The 13,044-nt window shown below is 56.4% G+C and overlaps 1 protein-coding gene across 4 annotated transcripts in view; it reads right to left on the bottom strand.

Annotated features, from left to right (window-relative positions):
• The window catches only part of RRBP1 (ribosome binding protein 1), a 68,559-nt gene that overhangs the window by 16,329 nt on the left and 39,186 nt on the right, over nucleotides 1–13,044 (bottom strand). For all 4 annotated transcript variants that reach the window (XM_025398697.1, XM_025398696.1, XM_025398698.1 and 1 more), the window contains 4 exons: nucleotides 11,805–11,927; nucleotides 6,574–6,726; nucleotides 5,498–5,616; nucleotides 3,411–3,564 (listed from right to left, as the gene is read on the bottom strand). In XM_025398697.1, coding sequence (XP_025254482.1) covers nucleotides 3,411–3,564; nucleotides 5,498–5,616; nucleotides 6,574–6,726; nucleotides 11,805–11,927 — 549 coding nt within the window. The remainder of the gene's footprint in view (nucleotides 1–3,410; nucleotides 3,565–5,497; nucleotides 5,617–6,573; nucleotides 6,727–11,804; nucleotides 11,928–13,044) is intronic.

Below are 13,044 nucleotides of genomic sequence, written 5' to 3' on the forward strand. Positions count from 1 at the left end.
TCTTTACCCCACCAAAGCCCCGTGCAGTCTCTGGTCCATGCGGGAAGGAAATGCATCTCTCAAGGTCTAGAACCCGCACAGGCTTCACCTCGGCCAGCACCCTTTCAAGGAGAGAAGGTAGATGCCAGGGACCCACACTCATTTCCCAGTTCTTCTCTGAGTCCCTATTTTTACATTCTCAAGTGATTCATGAAGACGTGGTTACTGCAAGAGCCCAAAGATACTGATTCAGAGTAAATTAGCGACATTTCCCAATCCAGTCCTCGATTCCTCTCCCAGAGGCGGACAGCTTGGTGGGTCTCCTACCTGCAGCTCCATGTGTTACACACACGCACAGTGCACCACTGCGATCACGCTATAGGGCAGTGCTCTTAGTTCTCAGTGGAACCACATGGAATTGTCAGTGTTTGACCATTTTTACCTACAAAAATGGCAATTTCACATGGTTCAAAAGTATCTCAGAGACATTTCCTCACTCAGGACAGACAGGCCCACTGCACCCTTATTTACGAGCCACACAGAGCTTCAATGTTTGCCAAGTTCCCGACTCAGCATCAGGCAGGCTCTGGCAGTCCCAATCGGTGCTCCACAGGACACCGTCATCCACTTGCAAAGGATTCCCACACACTGGGGCAGAAGTGCTGGCCAAGGCCTCCATTTAACCAACCCTTTGGAGAACTCAGTTCTCCAAAAAGTCCAACCACTGATTATTCATTACCAAGCTTGTCTAGGGGCAGAACCAGGTAAGAGGGGCATCAACAGACAACTGCTGTTTGACGAAGAGGCTGGGAGTTATCCCTCGTCAATGGCTTTACCAAGCTGATCCCATCCACATGCGTTTTCATTTTCTTTTAGGGCAGTGGCTGCACAACCTGGAGCTAGGGGAACTGCTCAGATGAGCAGCATCCAGGCAGAGGCGCAGCTGGAGCCAGTGAGCCATCGCCAAGGATGTGGCACTAGGCCGTGGTTCACGTGTACTGTGCAGTGAAAACTGGGGGCAGCTTTAGGATGGGCAGTGCTTTCTGCATTAGAACGTAGCAGGGATGACTCAGTTCCAACTCCTAGAGAGGAAAGGAAAGAAAGGAGTGACTGCAAGCTGCTTCCAGAATGCACACCTGCTTCTCCTCTGCCAAGCGTCTCAGGCAGGAGCCTGCCTTGCACCCACTGGTTCCAACACCCTCACACCTCTGCCTCGACCAAGATACTCAGGGCAGGGTCACTGCACAACCGGAAGAAAACACACCAGCTGCTGCTGCTTCTTTTCTTTAAGAAAAGGGACTCCAGCTCAGTCTGCAGGGAGACGGACCGCACATGCTCTTCCGTTTGTTACCAACATTGATTAGAACTCTGATTCCAGCAACAAGCAAACAAAAACCCACGCACCTTCAGGAGCCCCAAGCTTAACATCTTTCATGGAAACCACGTGCCTCCATCTTAAGACCTGAGATGACAACTGTCTTTGCCTTGAAGAGAATATCGTTAGCACAGCCAATCACGCTGCACAATTTCAGAAGGGGGTCCCATGGCTGGGCGGGCCGGCTGGGGACTTTCATAAGACTCTCCCGGATTTCTAAAATTCAGTTCTTCTAGAAGGATGTCATCGGCACCTTCAATGGGTACTTTCTTCCAAGCAGACCCCAAGAGGTCGTCCGGGGAGAGACAGGCAATGGGGGGCAGGGCACCTCCCTGATGCCAGTGCTCCAGGACCCAAGGTCAGCACAGGCCCCCCCGCCCTCATTCCTGCATAGCTGGCTGGCAGCAAAGGGGCCTCGGGTGAAGGAAGGACGGTCACAATATGGAAAGGGCCCCATTTTCACCTCAGCAAAAAGGAGACACTTTCTACAACCTCAACCGCCGGTCTGACTTGGAGATACCTTGAATGAAATTTTGTAGAGTCACACTGAGCTCTTTTTCTGAAAAGCACTGACCTAGTCCTAGGCGCTCTGGGTGTAAAAGCATGGCTAATTCCCACAGTCACCCTACAGGACAGCTCCTACTGTCCTGCCCATAGTACAGATGAGGAAACTGAGGCTCTGAAATAACTTGCTAGCAGGTAGAAGAGCCAGGACCTGAACCTGACAGCTGGCGCCAAAGGCCTCACTGTCAATCACAGACTGGACAGGCACAGAATCTTTGGTGTCAGACTGGAGAGCAGGGAATCCTCTGCCCAGCCCCAGGCTGTGGACAAGGACTCTGAGGCTGGAGAGGACAGGAGATACCGGGAGCCTGTGGGCCCTGGCTAGATCCTTCGCAGGAATGACACGAGATGGTGACAAACCAAGCCCAGTTCCAGGCCCAGATGGACCACAACCATCTGGGAGCCTTTAAAACATAACCATAGGCAGACCCACCCCACAGTTTCTCATCTCACTGTTCTGAGTGGGTCTGCTTTACAAGAACATCAGAAAACACCAAATTATCCATCTCAATTTCACCTCAATTCAAACTGTTTCCTTGTCCACGTTCTCTTTTAGTCCTTGTACACGCTCAAACATCACCCTTAAAATTTCGTGTCTGTTCTAGTTCCAAGAGGCAGCACTAATGCCCCCACGCACCACAGCCTGGTTTCAGTGATGGGACAGAAAAAGGGTCCTAAGCCCCTGGGGTCACTGGGGTCTCCTCGTTATCCAGAAAAGTTAAACCCAAAGTGGGCATGACATGAAGGTGCCTCGTGCCTTGGGTAACAGCCCTATGTGGGATCCACCTGCCCAACACAGGCCAGCAGAGGGACGGGAGTTCATCAGACAAGGCCTGTGGGCTGTGAAAACACACTGCATGCTGTCCGTGTTCCCCTGGGGACAGGGGGACAATCGTCCTCCCTCTGAATGAGAACAGGCACCCTCCTGGGAAAACAGGCCTCCAGGCCACACCCAGAGGCTGAGAAAGAAACCCTAACTGGCCTTGAAGCCAGAGGCTGTGTTCACAGCCTGTGAGCTCAGCTGGCTGCTCCAGAGCTGCAGTACCACAGTGGGGACAAGCATGGGAGGAAAAACACGGCTCCAGAGTGAGACTCGGGGTTCAAATTCTGCTTCTGACATGTCCTGGCTGGGTGAACTTGAGGTAGTTGCTGAACTTCTCTGTGCCTCAAACTCCCTTATGGATAAAAATGCAGACACTACCAGTGCCTACCTCATAGGGTTACCAGGAAAAGTGGCTGAGTTAATGCTTGTAAAATGCTCAGAACAGTGCTTAGCACACAGCAAGCTCCCACTTGCTGCCAGCTATCACTACTACCAAGGAGACTAAGGTGAAGAGTTCGAGCCCCAGCCCTGCAGACACTGTCATCTGTCCCAGTCAAGGCTAGAAACGGGTGCCCAGTGTGGCAGGGCCAGTCTGGACCCATCCCTGCTATGCGGACAGGCTTGCTGGGCAGTGAATAGGGCACTGAGGCGGCCGCCGCCCTGGCTCACCTGCAGCTGCAGGACCTGCTTCTCGAAGGCAGCTGCCTTGGCTTCCAGAGCTTTTCGCTGCTGCTCATCTTGCCGCGCAGCCTCCGACTTCTCCACCAGCTCTTTGCTGACCTTGCTGAGTTCCTGCCGGAGCTTGGCCAGCTCTGCGTTCTGCCTGCAAGACAGTCACCAGCCTGACTGATGGAAAGAAAAGAGTGATGGGATCGGTGGTCCAAGCCCTCCCTCCAGGACTCCAGCTCTCTTGTAAGTAAGCAATTGCCCACATCGTAAAGCCATTACCAAAGCCACTTTTCCATTATCAGCTGCGTGGGGTTCAGCATGTGTTTTGTTGAAGACACTGTTTTACCCATATAGTGCATGAACCAGAGACAGCATAGAGCAAATGTGCACTAAAGCATCCCACGGGAGCCCCTGCCAGAAACAGCCAGAAATTCACAGAAAACGGCAACACGCTGTTCTGGCTGCAAACCAGCCCCGAGACAAAGACCCACCCGCCTTGACCCCCTGGAGGCAGCGGCCCACAGAGTCCACGCGCCCTCTCACTGGCCAACTGGACCAGGCCCAGGCTGGGGAGGCTGCCTGAAACCAGGGCCTGAGGTGCTTACAAAACAGACCCTTCAGGACTGCACTTCAAAAGCTGGGTCTCAGGAGCTGGGAGGAATGTTCCGGACTTCCAGAAGGAGACTTAAAGGAAAAGGGGGCAGCTGGAGGCCTGCCTTTCCAGCGTGAAGCGTGTGATCAGGATGCCACTCCCTCGCTAGCAGACGCTGCCTCAACGCCAAGGACTGACTGTCCAGCCAAGGGACACCACCAGACAAGACTGTCCCAAACCCTGGGACGCAGCACCAGGCCAGGCGGAGCTGGGAAACCTGGCTGAGGCTAGCTGGGCTCTGCTGCCTCGGGGGTGGCAGGTTCCACCTCTCTGACTTGGGGCTGCCTCGTCTGTACGGGGGAGGCCACACCAAAGCCCACTGTGGGGTCATCAGTTCCATGCTTCACAAGGCCAAGGTTCAAGTGACCTGGGAGGGAGGCGGGAGGCCGGGTGGTGCCCTCAAGAGGGACTGGGAGCTCTGAAGTGGGCCTGGGAAAACACATCCCGCTGCTGACAGCCACCCGCCAGCCAGAGCTTCTGGACTGGCAGGGCCACTGCCTCAGCGTGACAAGTATCCTGGCTTTAGAGCCTTCCCCACTAATGAGGCCACAGCAGATCCTATGTGGGGAGACACCAGAGCATTTCTCAGTCCCCACCATTTACCTTCTGCTGTGGCTTTTGAGGAAACAGCAGCCACAAACCTCCAACCAGCCGATGGCTCAGGAAGGGGACCCAGAGGGGACAGGCAGAGGGGAAGGTGGCTGCTGGATCTCACTCCACACCAGAGGGAGCCACAGTCAAAACAGACACTTGGCCCGGCCCCCCTCCCTGTCCAGCTCCCGCACTGGACTTCCCCTGACCCGACTCCCAGCATAAGGACTAAGGGTGCCGGCGCACTCTGCTGTGGTCAGCCCCTGTCTCGGTGAGAGCAGAGGCTCTGGGGATAACACAGAGCTTTGCCAAGTCCCTGCAGGACACTTTGGGCCCAGAGAAGGCAAAGAAATGTGCAACAAAAGACGCTGCAGTGGGTTTCCTGAGGGCCGCCACTGAGGTGGTAACGTTCTAATCAGGGAAGCAGAAGTGTAGCTGTACTTAACTCTGGAGGGGAAGTGCACCCTCCGGCCCACTTGCTATGGGCTCCAGTGCTTCAGTGGCTCAGAGACAACACTGAAATGAGAACCCCGCTAGGCGGCTGGGGCCTGTGTGCTGGAAACCCTCCCTAGTACCAGCGCATCTGAAGCAAGGGTGCTGCAGAGCAGGAGGCCGTGCTCCAGGGCACAGTCAAGGCCCACCACCAGCCACCGCAGGGACGCTGGGCCACCTGTTGGAAGACTCAGGGGCCCATAACCCAGACAGGAGATGGAGGGTCAGGACGGCTCTGCATACATGTAGGGCCTGTGCCTGGCTCTCATGCCAGCTGCCCTGGCCGCAGCCTCATGAAGCCTTCCTCGTTCAGAGCCCTTGGGAAGGTGCTGAGGCAGGAAGCTCAGCTTACTTGCTCTCCACCTGGCTCGTGGCCTGGTTCAAGGCATCCCGCAGGATGGAGTTCTCCTGCTGCAGGCGGGCCAGCTGCGTGTTGGGGCCATTCTCCAGCTGCTCCTGAAGAGTCCGGATCTGGAAAGTCACGGGCAAGGGCATCAGAGGCAGCTCGGCCTCATACACAGAACTGACTTCTGAGCCGTGGTTAGTGAAGACACAGCCCACAAAAGAAAACCCCCAGAAGGCTCCACCTTTTCCACCTGGAGGTTGAGAGGATCCCATAAAACAAGAGGCCTGAAAATGGCAAGGCTCCACCATCAGGGGCTCGAGGCCAAGCATGACGCCCCACACCCAGCGACACGCCTCTCTCCCTCCCCACTGCTCATGGCCTGCCCGAGGCTGAATACTCAGGCCAGGGTCTCTGACACGCGCCATGAATATCTGCCTCCAAGGTCACATGGTTGATTGTTCTAAGACAAAGTACATCGCCACAGCCTCTAACCCCCGGTGAGGAAGCCTCCTTTCCTGCCCTCTGACCTCCGGCACGTCCTGAGACATGCGGCAGAGAGGAGGCTGCAGCCCCCTATGAGCAGGGGGTAGGTTTCAGAAGGCAGGGGTCAGGCTTTGACTACAGGGCCAGTCTGGGCAGCCCCCCAGTGCTGGCCTGGAGCCCCACGCTGGAGCTGTGCGATTTTCAGGCCTCTGGTATTAATGGGATCCTCCCAACCATGTGGAAAGAAGACAGAGCCAGCATTTCTCCAGGTTCACATGAAAGGTGACAACTTCACAGACACCCAGGAGGTAGGGAAACAGGGCTGGCCATTTGAGACGAGGCTCTTTGGAAAAGTGTTCTTTCAAATGTATTTCATACCTCCCTGGCTATTAACATTACAGACACACAGTGGGCTGCCAGACGCTGTCCAGCCAAATGCAATAGCCCCTGGACCCCTAAACCTGACCAGACCTCACAGACCCCTGTGGGCAACCTCAACCCCCTCCTCATGCCTTGCCCTTTGGGCCTCTCTGGTTCCCTCCGTCCTGGACCGGGACTGGGTCCTGTCCCATCCCATGCCCCCGCCAGCCACTGCCTACCTTGCCCTGCAGCTGCTGCACCTCCTTCACGTGCTCCCGGTAGCTGGCCTGCATGCGCGCCTGCACGGCCGTGATCTCCTGCTCCCGGGCCACCAGCTGCTTTTTCACTTTGGCCTCCCCGGCTGCCGCTTTGGCCTTTTCCGCTGCCATCTCCTGGGGGGAAAGTAGCAGAGAGAGGGGCCGGTGAGCCTTGCAGGGGCAGGAGCCTATCAGAAAGGAGCAAGAGCATCACCCGGGCTGGGAGGCTGGACAGCAGAGCACAGACCCCTCCTGCTGGCCGGGTTCTCAGACAGACTCAAGCCAGCGGCAGCGGGAGCACTGACAGACAAGGGATCCCTGGAAACTCTGCTGGCCCTGGCCGGTTGTGGGCTCCACGTCAGGCCTTGGCCACAGTGGAGGTGGCACACGCAGCAGGAACAGCAGAGACACGCGGTACTATCCCTGGCTCTCCAGGGCACTGGCTCGGCCCTGCTGTGATGACAACACCCCGGCTTGACTCAGTCACCAACATCCAGTCTCCTGGGACACCTACTTCTCCTCAACTGCCTTCGTCAGGACAGAAAGGCGGCAAGCCCTGATGGCTAGGGTGGGGGTGGGGCCAGCTGCCATTCCGCCGTGGCTGGGGTAGGGCATGGGTCTCTGCAGGCCGTCGCTCTGTCCTCCGCCCAGGGGGACATCGGCTCCGATCAGTGCCAGATACCCACAGATGAACATGGATGCCGAGTCTGGGGGGTCTGGTGTCTCAGGCAGGGACACAGCAGGATGGGACAGCTGGCCATGGTCCATGTCATCCCTGAGGGATGGCTCAACCAGAAGTCACAGGGAGGCAAGATGACAACTGAAGGAAGGGGTTGACACAATGAGCCCCTGGTGAGGGGGTGTTCCCTGTCTAGGAGGCCTGGACAGTCCAGCACCGATGTGGTGTGAATACACATCACAAACACAGCAGGCCTGGGCCACCAGGGCACAAGCGTCCCACGAGCGTCAAGGCTGCTCCGACCTGGGCAGTGGGTCAGGAGTGAGGAAATCCGCCCCCTCCCCAGACCAGGGCTGTAGGGAGGCCAGTCCCAAAGGCCAGAGTGTCCCTCTTGCCTGAGATGGGAAAGAACCCTGAGGCGGAGCCACTGGGTGCTGGTGCTATTCCATGCTCCTGGCACTCTCTGGGACCTCCTGGGACCCTTGGCCTCACTTTTCAAAGACAATCATCTTTTTGGCTCTGCCTGGGGTGAGAGGCCCACACGAGCCTGCAGGTCCGCTTCACTGATTAGCTACAGAAGTAGGGGGCGGGAGAAGCTGACATTGAGCCCCAGCACTGTCCCATTTAATTCTCTCTGGAAGACGAGGATTACAATCCCCATTCAAGCTGAGGTCACAGAGCCTTGGAGAGGACACACTTGTCCAAGGCTAGGGAGCAGCTCTAAGAGGCAGGGGTGGGGCCTGAACCTAGGACTGTACAAGAACAAGGGGTTCCCAGAAAGGGGAAGAATGAGGACGCCTGCCCCTCTGTGTGGGTCGGGAAGCCCCTGGGGAAAGGGAGGACAGCTCAGCAGTGATTCCAGGACCCCTCTGCACTTCCTCCTCTAACATGCGCAGCCCCACCGGCCCACTGCTGGCAGATGGATATGGTGGGGATGGCTGGAAGCCTCCAAACACCAGCAGAGAGGAGGCCGCTGTCTTTGCTAGGTTTTCCACACAACAGCCCTTCCAAGTAGATGGTCCAGTCTCGCGAAGAAACCAAAGCTCAGAGAGACCAGGCATTCCCACAGCCACATGCATGGCAGGTTGGGAAGCCACACTCGGGTCATCCTCAGCCCTCCTCTGCCACCTGGAGACACCCTTCCCAGCCCTAGGCAGGCCTCGTGCAGTTCCAAGGTCCACTCCGCTCAGGGTCTGCAGACCTCTATCTCCTAGGGGTCAGGGTCCCAAAGCCGCCGGGATTCAATGGCATTTTCCCCCTCCTTTGCCTCTGGGCTTTTTAAAGAGCACAGAAAAGTCACTTGTCCTCAGTGCAGCTGTTTAGCTCTCTATGGTTTCTTTTCTCTTTTTCTTTTTTCTTTATGATTTCTTTTTCTTCAAAGAGCTCAGAATGCCAGGGTTCCTTCGGCTTATCAAATTCTTAATTCAGTTGCAAGAGTCTGATTTATGTTCTTGAAAAGCATTCCTGATGGTGGTGGAAGGGTCCGGTGCACAAGAAGACAAGGCATGGCACCATCACTAGCATCGGCTAGTGACTCTGTCCCAGCTTCTTCAAGGCTCTGTTCCCTAGGAGTAGTGGGGCTCCTCATGGGGTAAGCTTTGAGGACTGCAGAGAGCCCTCCAACCTGCTTCCCCAGCCAAGCAAGGAAGCAACCTCCATCAAGAAGGCCTGGTAACAGGAACTCCTCCCATGACCCCACCCCCAGGTACACTCTGTGTGGGTCCCAGAGGGCCTTGGGGGCTCCTTCTGATTCACAGCCCCATCTCCTTCTGGGCCCTAAAGCCAGAACATGAGACCAAGCCCAGGATGGGGCCAGTCTGAGGCGTGGCTTTAGCACAGAGGTTCTGCTGCCCGGGAAGAGGACAGCTGGAACGTTTTTCCAGAAGGTTGTGCCTTCTTGGTTACATCACTGGAGCTCTGCCTGGACTCCCCAAACCCCCCAAAGAGTCTCAGATAGCCAGGACAGAGTTCTCAGGGGCGTCTGAGCCCATCAACTCCTGCAGACCGTGTCTGGACTGGTCCTTGAACCCAATTCTGCTGGGATTTTGCACATTTGGAAGACCCGGATACGGCAGATGATCCAAACGTTCTTTCTCAGTATGTCCAGGTCATGCCTTCAGCATCAGAACCCAAGAAACAGAATTAATGAAAACTCTTTTCAACTATAAAAACTTCTCTACAAGGACAAAGAAAACATGTCGAAGGGACTGGAACAAGAAATACAGGTTCCATCCGTCTCCCCAGCTCCCGAGGGGGATTAAGGTAAGAGGAACTGCCGTACTCTCAGGAATTTACTGTCTCGGATCATTTCCCTCAGCAGTGCTGGGCAGTTGCAGTGTTACCATAAGAATGACGTAATCAGGCCAGCGACGGTGGTTCACAGTCCCAAAATCCCAGCACTTTGGGAGGCCAAGGCAGGCGGATCACCTGAGGTCGGGAGTTCGAGACCAGCCCAACCAACATGGAGAAACCCTGTCTCTACTAAAAATACAAAATTAGCTGGGTGTGGTGGTGCATGCCTATAATCCCAGCTACTCAGGAGGCTGAGGCAGGAGAATTGCTTGAACCCAGAAGGTGAAGGTTGCAGTGAGCCAAGATTGTGCTACTGCACTCCAGCCTGGGCAACAACAGTTAAACTCCGTCTCAAAAAAAAAAAAAAAAAAAGAATGAGGTAAACACATCGGCTCTGCTCAGGACTCTCAACGGAGAGCACCAGCACAGGGAAGAGAAACAGCCAAAGGCATCAACTACAAACATTTTACTATTTACAAGAAGACAACGTAAAATACTCAGAAATGCTTCCAGGCTTCCCCTCAGCTGCGGCCCTCGGTGGCCACTTGTTCACTGGCGGCCTGCTAGGCTGAGCCAGGCAAGACCGCCAGAGCGCGTCTGCCCCGCCAGGCTCGAGGGCTGACAGGAGCCAGATGCAGCCAGGTGATGCCTAACTGTACCAATGACCTCCGTGCAGAACAGAACACAGGAGCTCCAGAAGGCTCCTGAGGGAGGGAGACCAGATTGAGTCTGCCAGAGTAAGAAGTCAATGTCCAGACATCTAAGCAGGGAAAGGGCATTAGAGGCCAAGGGAAGAGCAAGAGGAGAGCCCCAGAGGAGGCAAGAAAGGGCGCAGCACGTCTGGGCACAGGTAGGGAAAGGGAAGAGGTGAGGCTAGAGGCAGGGTGAGTGGCTGAGCCGGGGCTTGAGAGGCAGAGTTAGGTCTGAAGATGAGGGGCCACTGGCAGAGCCTGATGGCGGTCCTCACAGATCAGCATTTGGGAGCCCAAGAGGACTTCTTCTGGCTTAGGGAGGAGGGCGTGGGTGGGAGGGAGGCCATGCACCGTTGACCTTCTCCTCACCTAAAAGCCAAGGCCAGTGGTCTCCGAGGAGGCTGGGTACTGAATGAGGACCCCAGGCTGCCCTGAGCGTGCAGCCAGGGAGATATTCTACCACCCCAGCGGGGTTGGGAACAGCATCAAAGAGTGGCCATCTAAGGTGTGTCTTCTGGTCCTGCCCATCCTCCACCCAGTGAACTTCCCATCTGGCTCAGAGCTGTGACCCTGAATTTGCGACAAAAAGTAAGGCTGCCTTACTTCCAATTCTCTGTGCTCGAGCAGACAAAGGCACCCAGAGGAAGGGCTGTAGCCCAGATACTGTCGGACAACCTACCATCCAGGCCCTCTCTCTGCGCCCACTGCCCGGGACAGAGAAGGCAGGGAGGCAGGGAGAGAGCAAGAGCAAGCCTGCGGTGCTGCATGGGGCAAAGATGGCTTTCAACAAGGCCTGACCAGTCCCAGAGGGCTAAGGGGCCCCTCACCCTGCCCTTCCTCCAGGAAGGCTGGGGCACCAGGGCCCACCCTCAGAAGCAGAGAGGTGGGGAAAGACCCTGGTGAATTCTGCGGTGGGAAGAGCAGCCCCTATGCCATGGATCACAACACAATCTCAACGTGCCATCAGCCCCGTCCTACGGCAGCACCAACCCATCACCGATTGCCATTCAGAGTGCAAATGCTACCTGCCACGCCATCCGCTGATGCGGGGAGCCAGGGTTTCCCTGCACATTCCTCCTCTGACATCAGCAAAAGGGAGAAGAGCAGCCCCTCCAGCTCCCTCCCCAAAAGGTTTTGCACAATTCTCAAGAAAACAACCTTGAATCTACTGTGGGCACCCTCCTTTCCAGGCACAGCCCCTAGAAAGCTGGCCTGTGACTGCAGGACCTGTCTAGTGAAAGCTAGGTCTGGTCCATCCCCATCACAAACTGACGCTGCTTAACTTCCAAGCCCTTGCTTCACTTCCCTGCGTTCTTACAGCCACGAAGGAAGCCACCACCTTGTAGAGCCACGAGCACTGCCAAGGGTGAGCCACCGGCCCTTGGCTCTTTAGGCAGCAGATAAGCAGCAGTCCCTACTCAGTGGCCTGACAGCCAGCTATGTTCCACGCAGGCCTGAGCATCTCAGAGCCCGGGATACACCGTGAATGGGGCGGGGGTCCTCAGAGGACGGGGGAGGACAAGCCATCTCTGAGCCCACTTGGGCTGTACCTTGTTGAGCTCCCTCAGTTTGCTCTTGGCGACAGCCGCGTCTTCCTGCTCTGCGGCCAGCAGTTTTTCCTTCTCTTCCAGTTGGCGTTTCAGAATCGCCACAGGGTCACCCTTCTGAGTGGCCTAGAAGTACCCAGAGATGCGTTAACAGAGGGAACAAATGGGACTTGGCTCGTCCCCCGACCCTGGACAAGAGCAGAGGCCCGAGGTCTTGATGAAGTGGAGCAGGGGCTTTGAGTCAAGGGTTCCACTGGGACTCCAGATACTTGTGGGGAAAGGCGCCCTGCCTCAGCCATCAGCCTGCCGGGGCCCCAGGTCCAGTGTGTGTTGGGACTGTCAAGGCCAAAGGCTTTGGATCCCTGGAGTGGCGTTTAGGAGTGTGGTGTTGCCAGCTCCTCTGAGGGGTGGCTGGCCACCATTTCTGGCCTGGAGCCTCCCCGAGCCGGGCGTGCAGCCTGTAGGCCTCTGGCTGTAGCATGGTGGCCGGGTACTCTGGGGACAGTGGCCTGAGCAGAGCCAGGCCTCTCCCTGGTCATCTTGATCTCCTATGGCCACTCATACCCAGTAGAGCCCCCAGTGACGAGTGACAAGCTCTCAGTGCCACTGAGACTGTGCAGGATGTGTATGGCCAGGAAGGGAGTGACCCCGCTGGCCTCAGGACACACCTGAGCATCTCTAACCACTAAATTCTCCAGCAAAGTTACCCTGAACTCTGACTCCAGTGAAGGAATGTGCCATGCAGCACTTCTTGGGGACAGCTCTTGGCCAGAGGCACAAGACAGCTCAGAGCGCTTAGCCTCTGAACCTGCCCCTGGCAGCACGAGGGAAACCAAGGGCGCTTCTGGGCGGGGGAACCTCACAGGGCCCCACACAGTGTGTCCCTATACCTTCCTTTCTACACCCTGAGCTGTGGCCACAAACTGGCTAGGCCCCAGCTCCCTAGATCCCCTGCAATACAGAGCCCTGCCCTGGCCCTAATCATCTCAGGAGCCAGGCCATGGGTAGCTTGACAGAAGACCAAGCACCTGCAAGCGATCCCTCAGGGTGGCAGAATTCTGCCAAGAAAAAGAAGCGGAGGCTGTTTTATGAATGTTCTCTCTGTGGCATGGCAGGGTGCATGTGGCCATCCTGACGGGCATCTCGGGGTGGTGGGAGGCATGGGGCCCCAGAATCCAGGTAACCACTGCAGCTCACTGGCCCCTGAAGGAGAGAGGCACGGGGAAGGGCAAAACCACCCTAG

Source organism: Theropithecus gelada, chromosome 10 (assembly GCF_003255815.1).
Source record: "Theropithecus gelada isolate Dixy chromosome 10, Tgel_1.0, whole genome shotgun sequence".
NCBI lineage: Eukaryota > Metazoa > Chordata > Mammalia > Primates > Cercopithecidae > Theropithecus > Theropithecus gelada.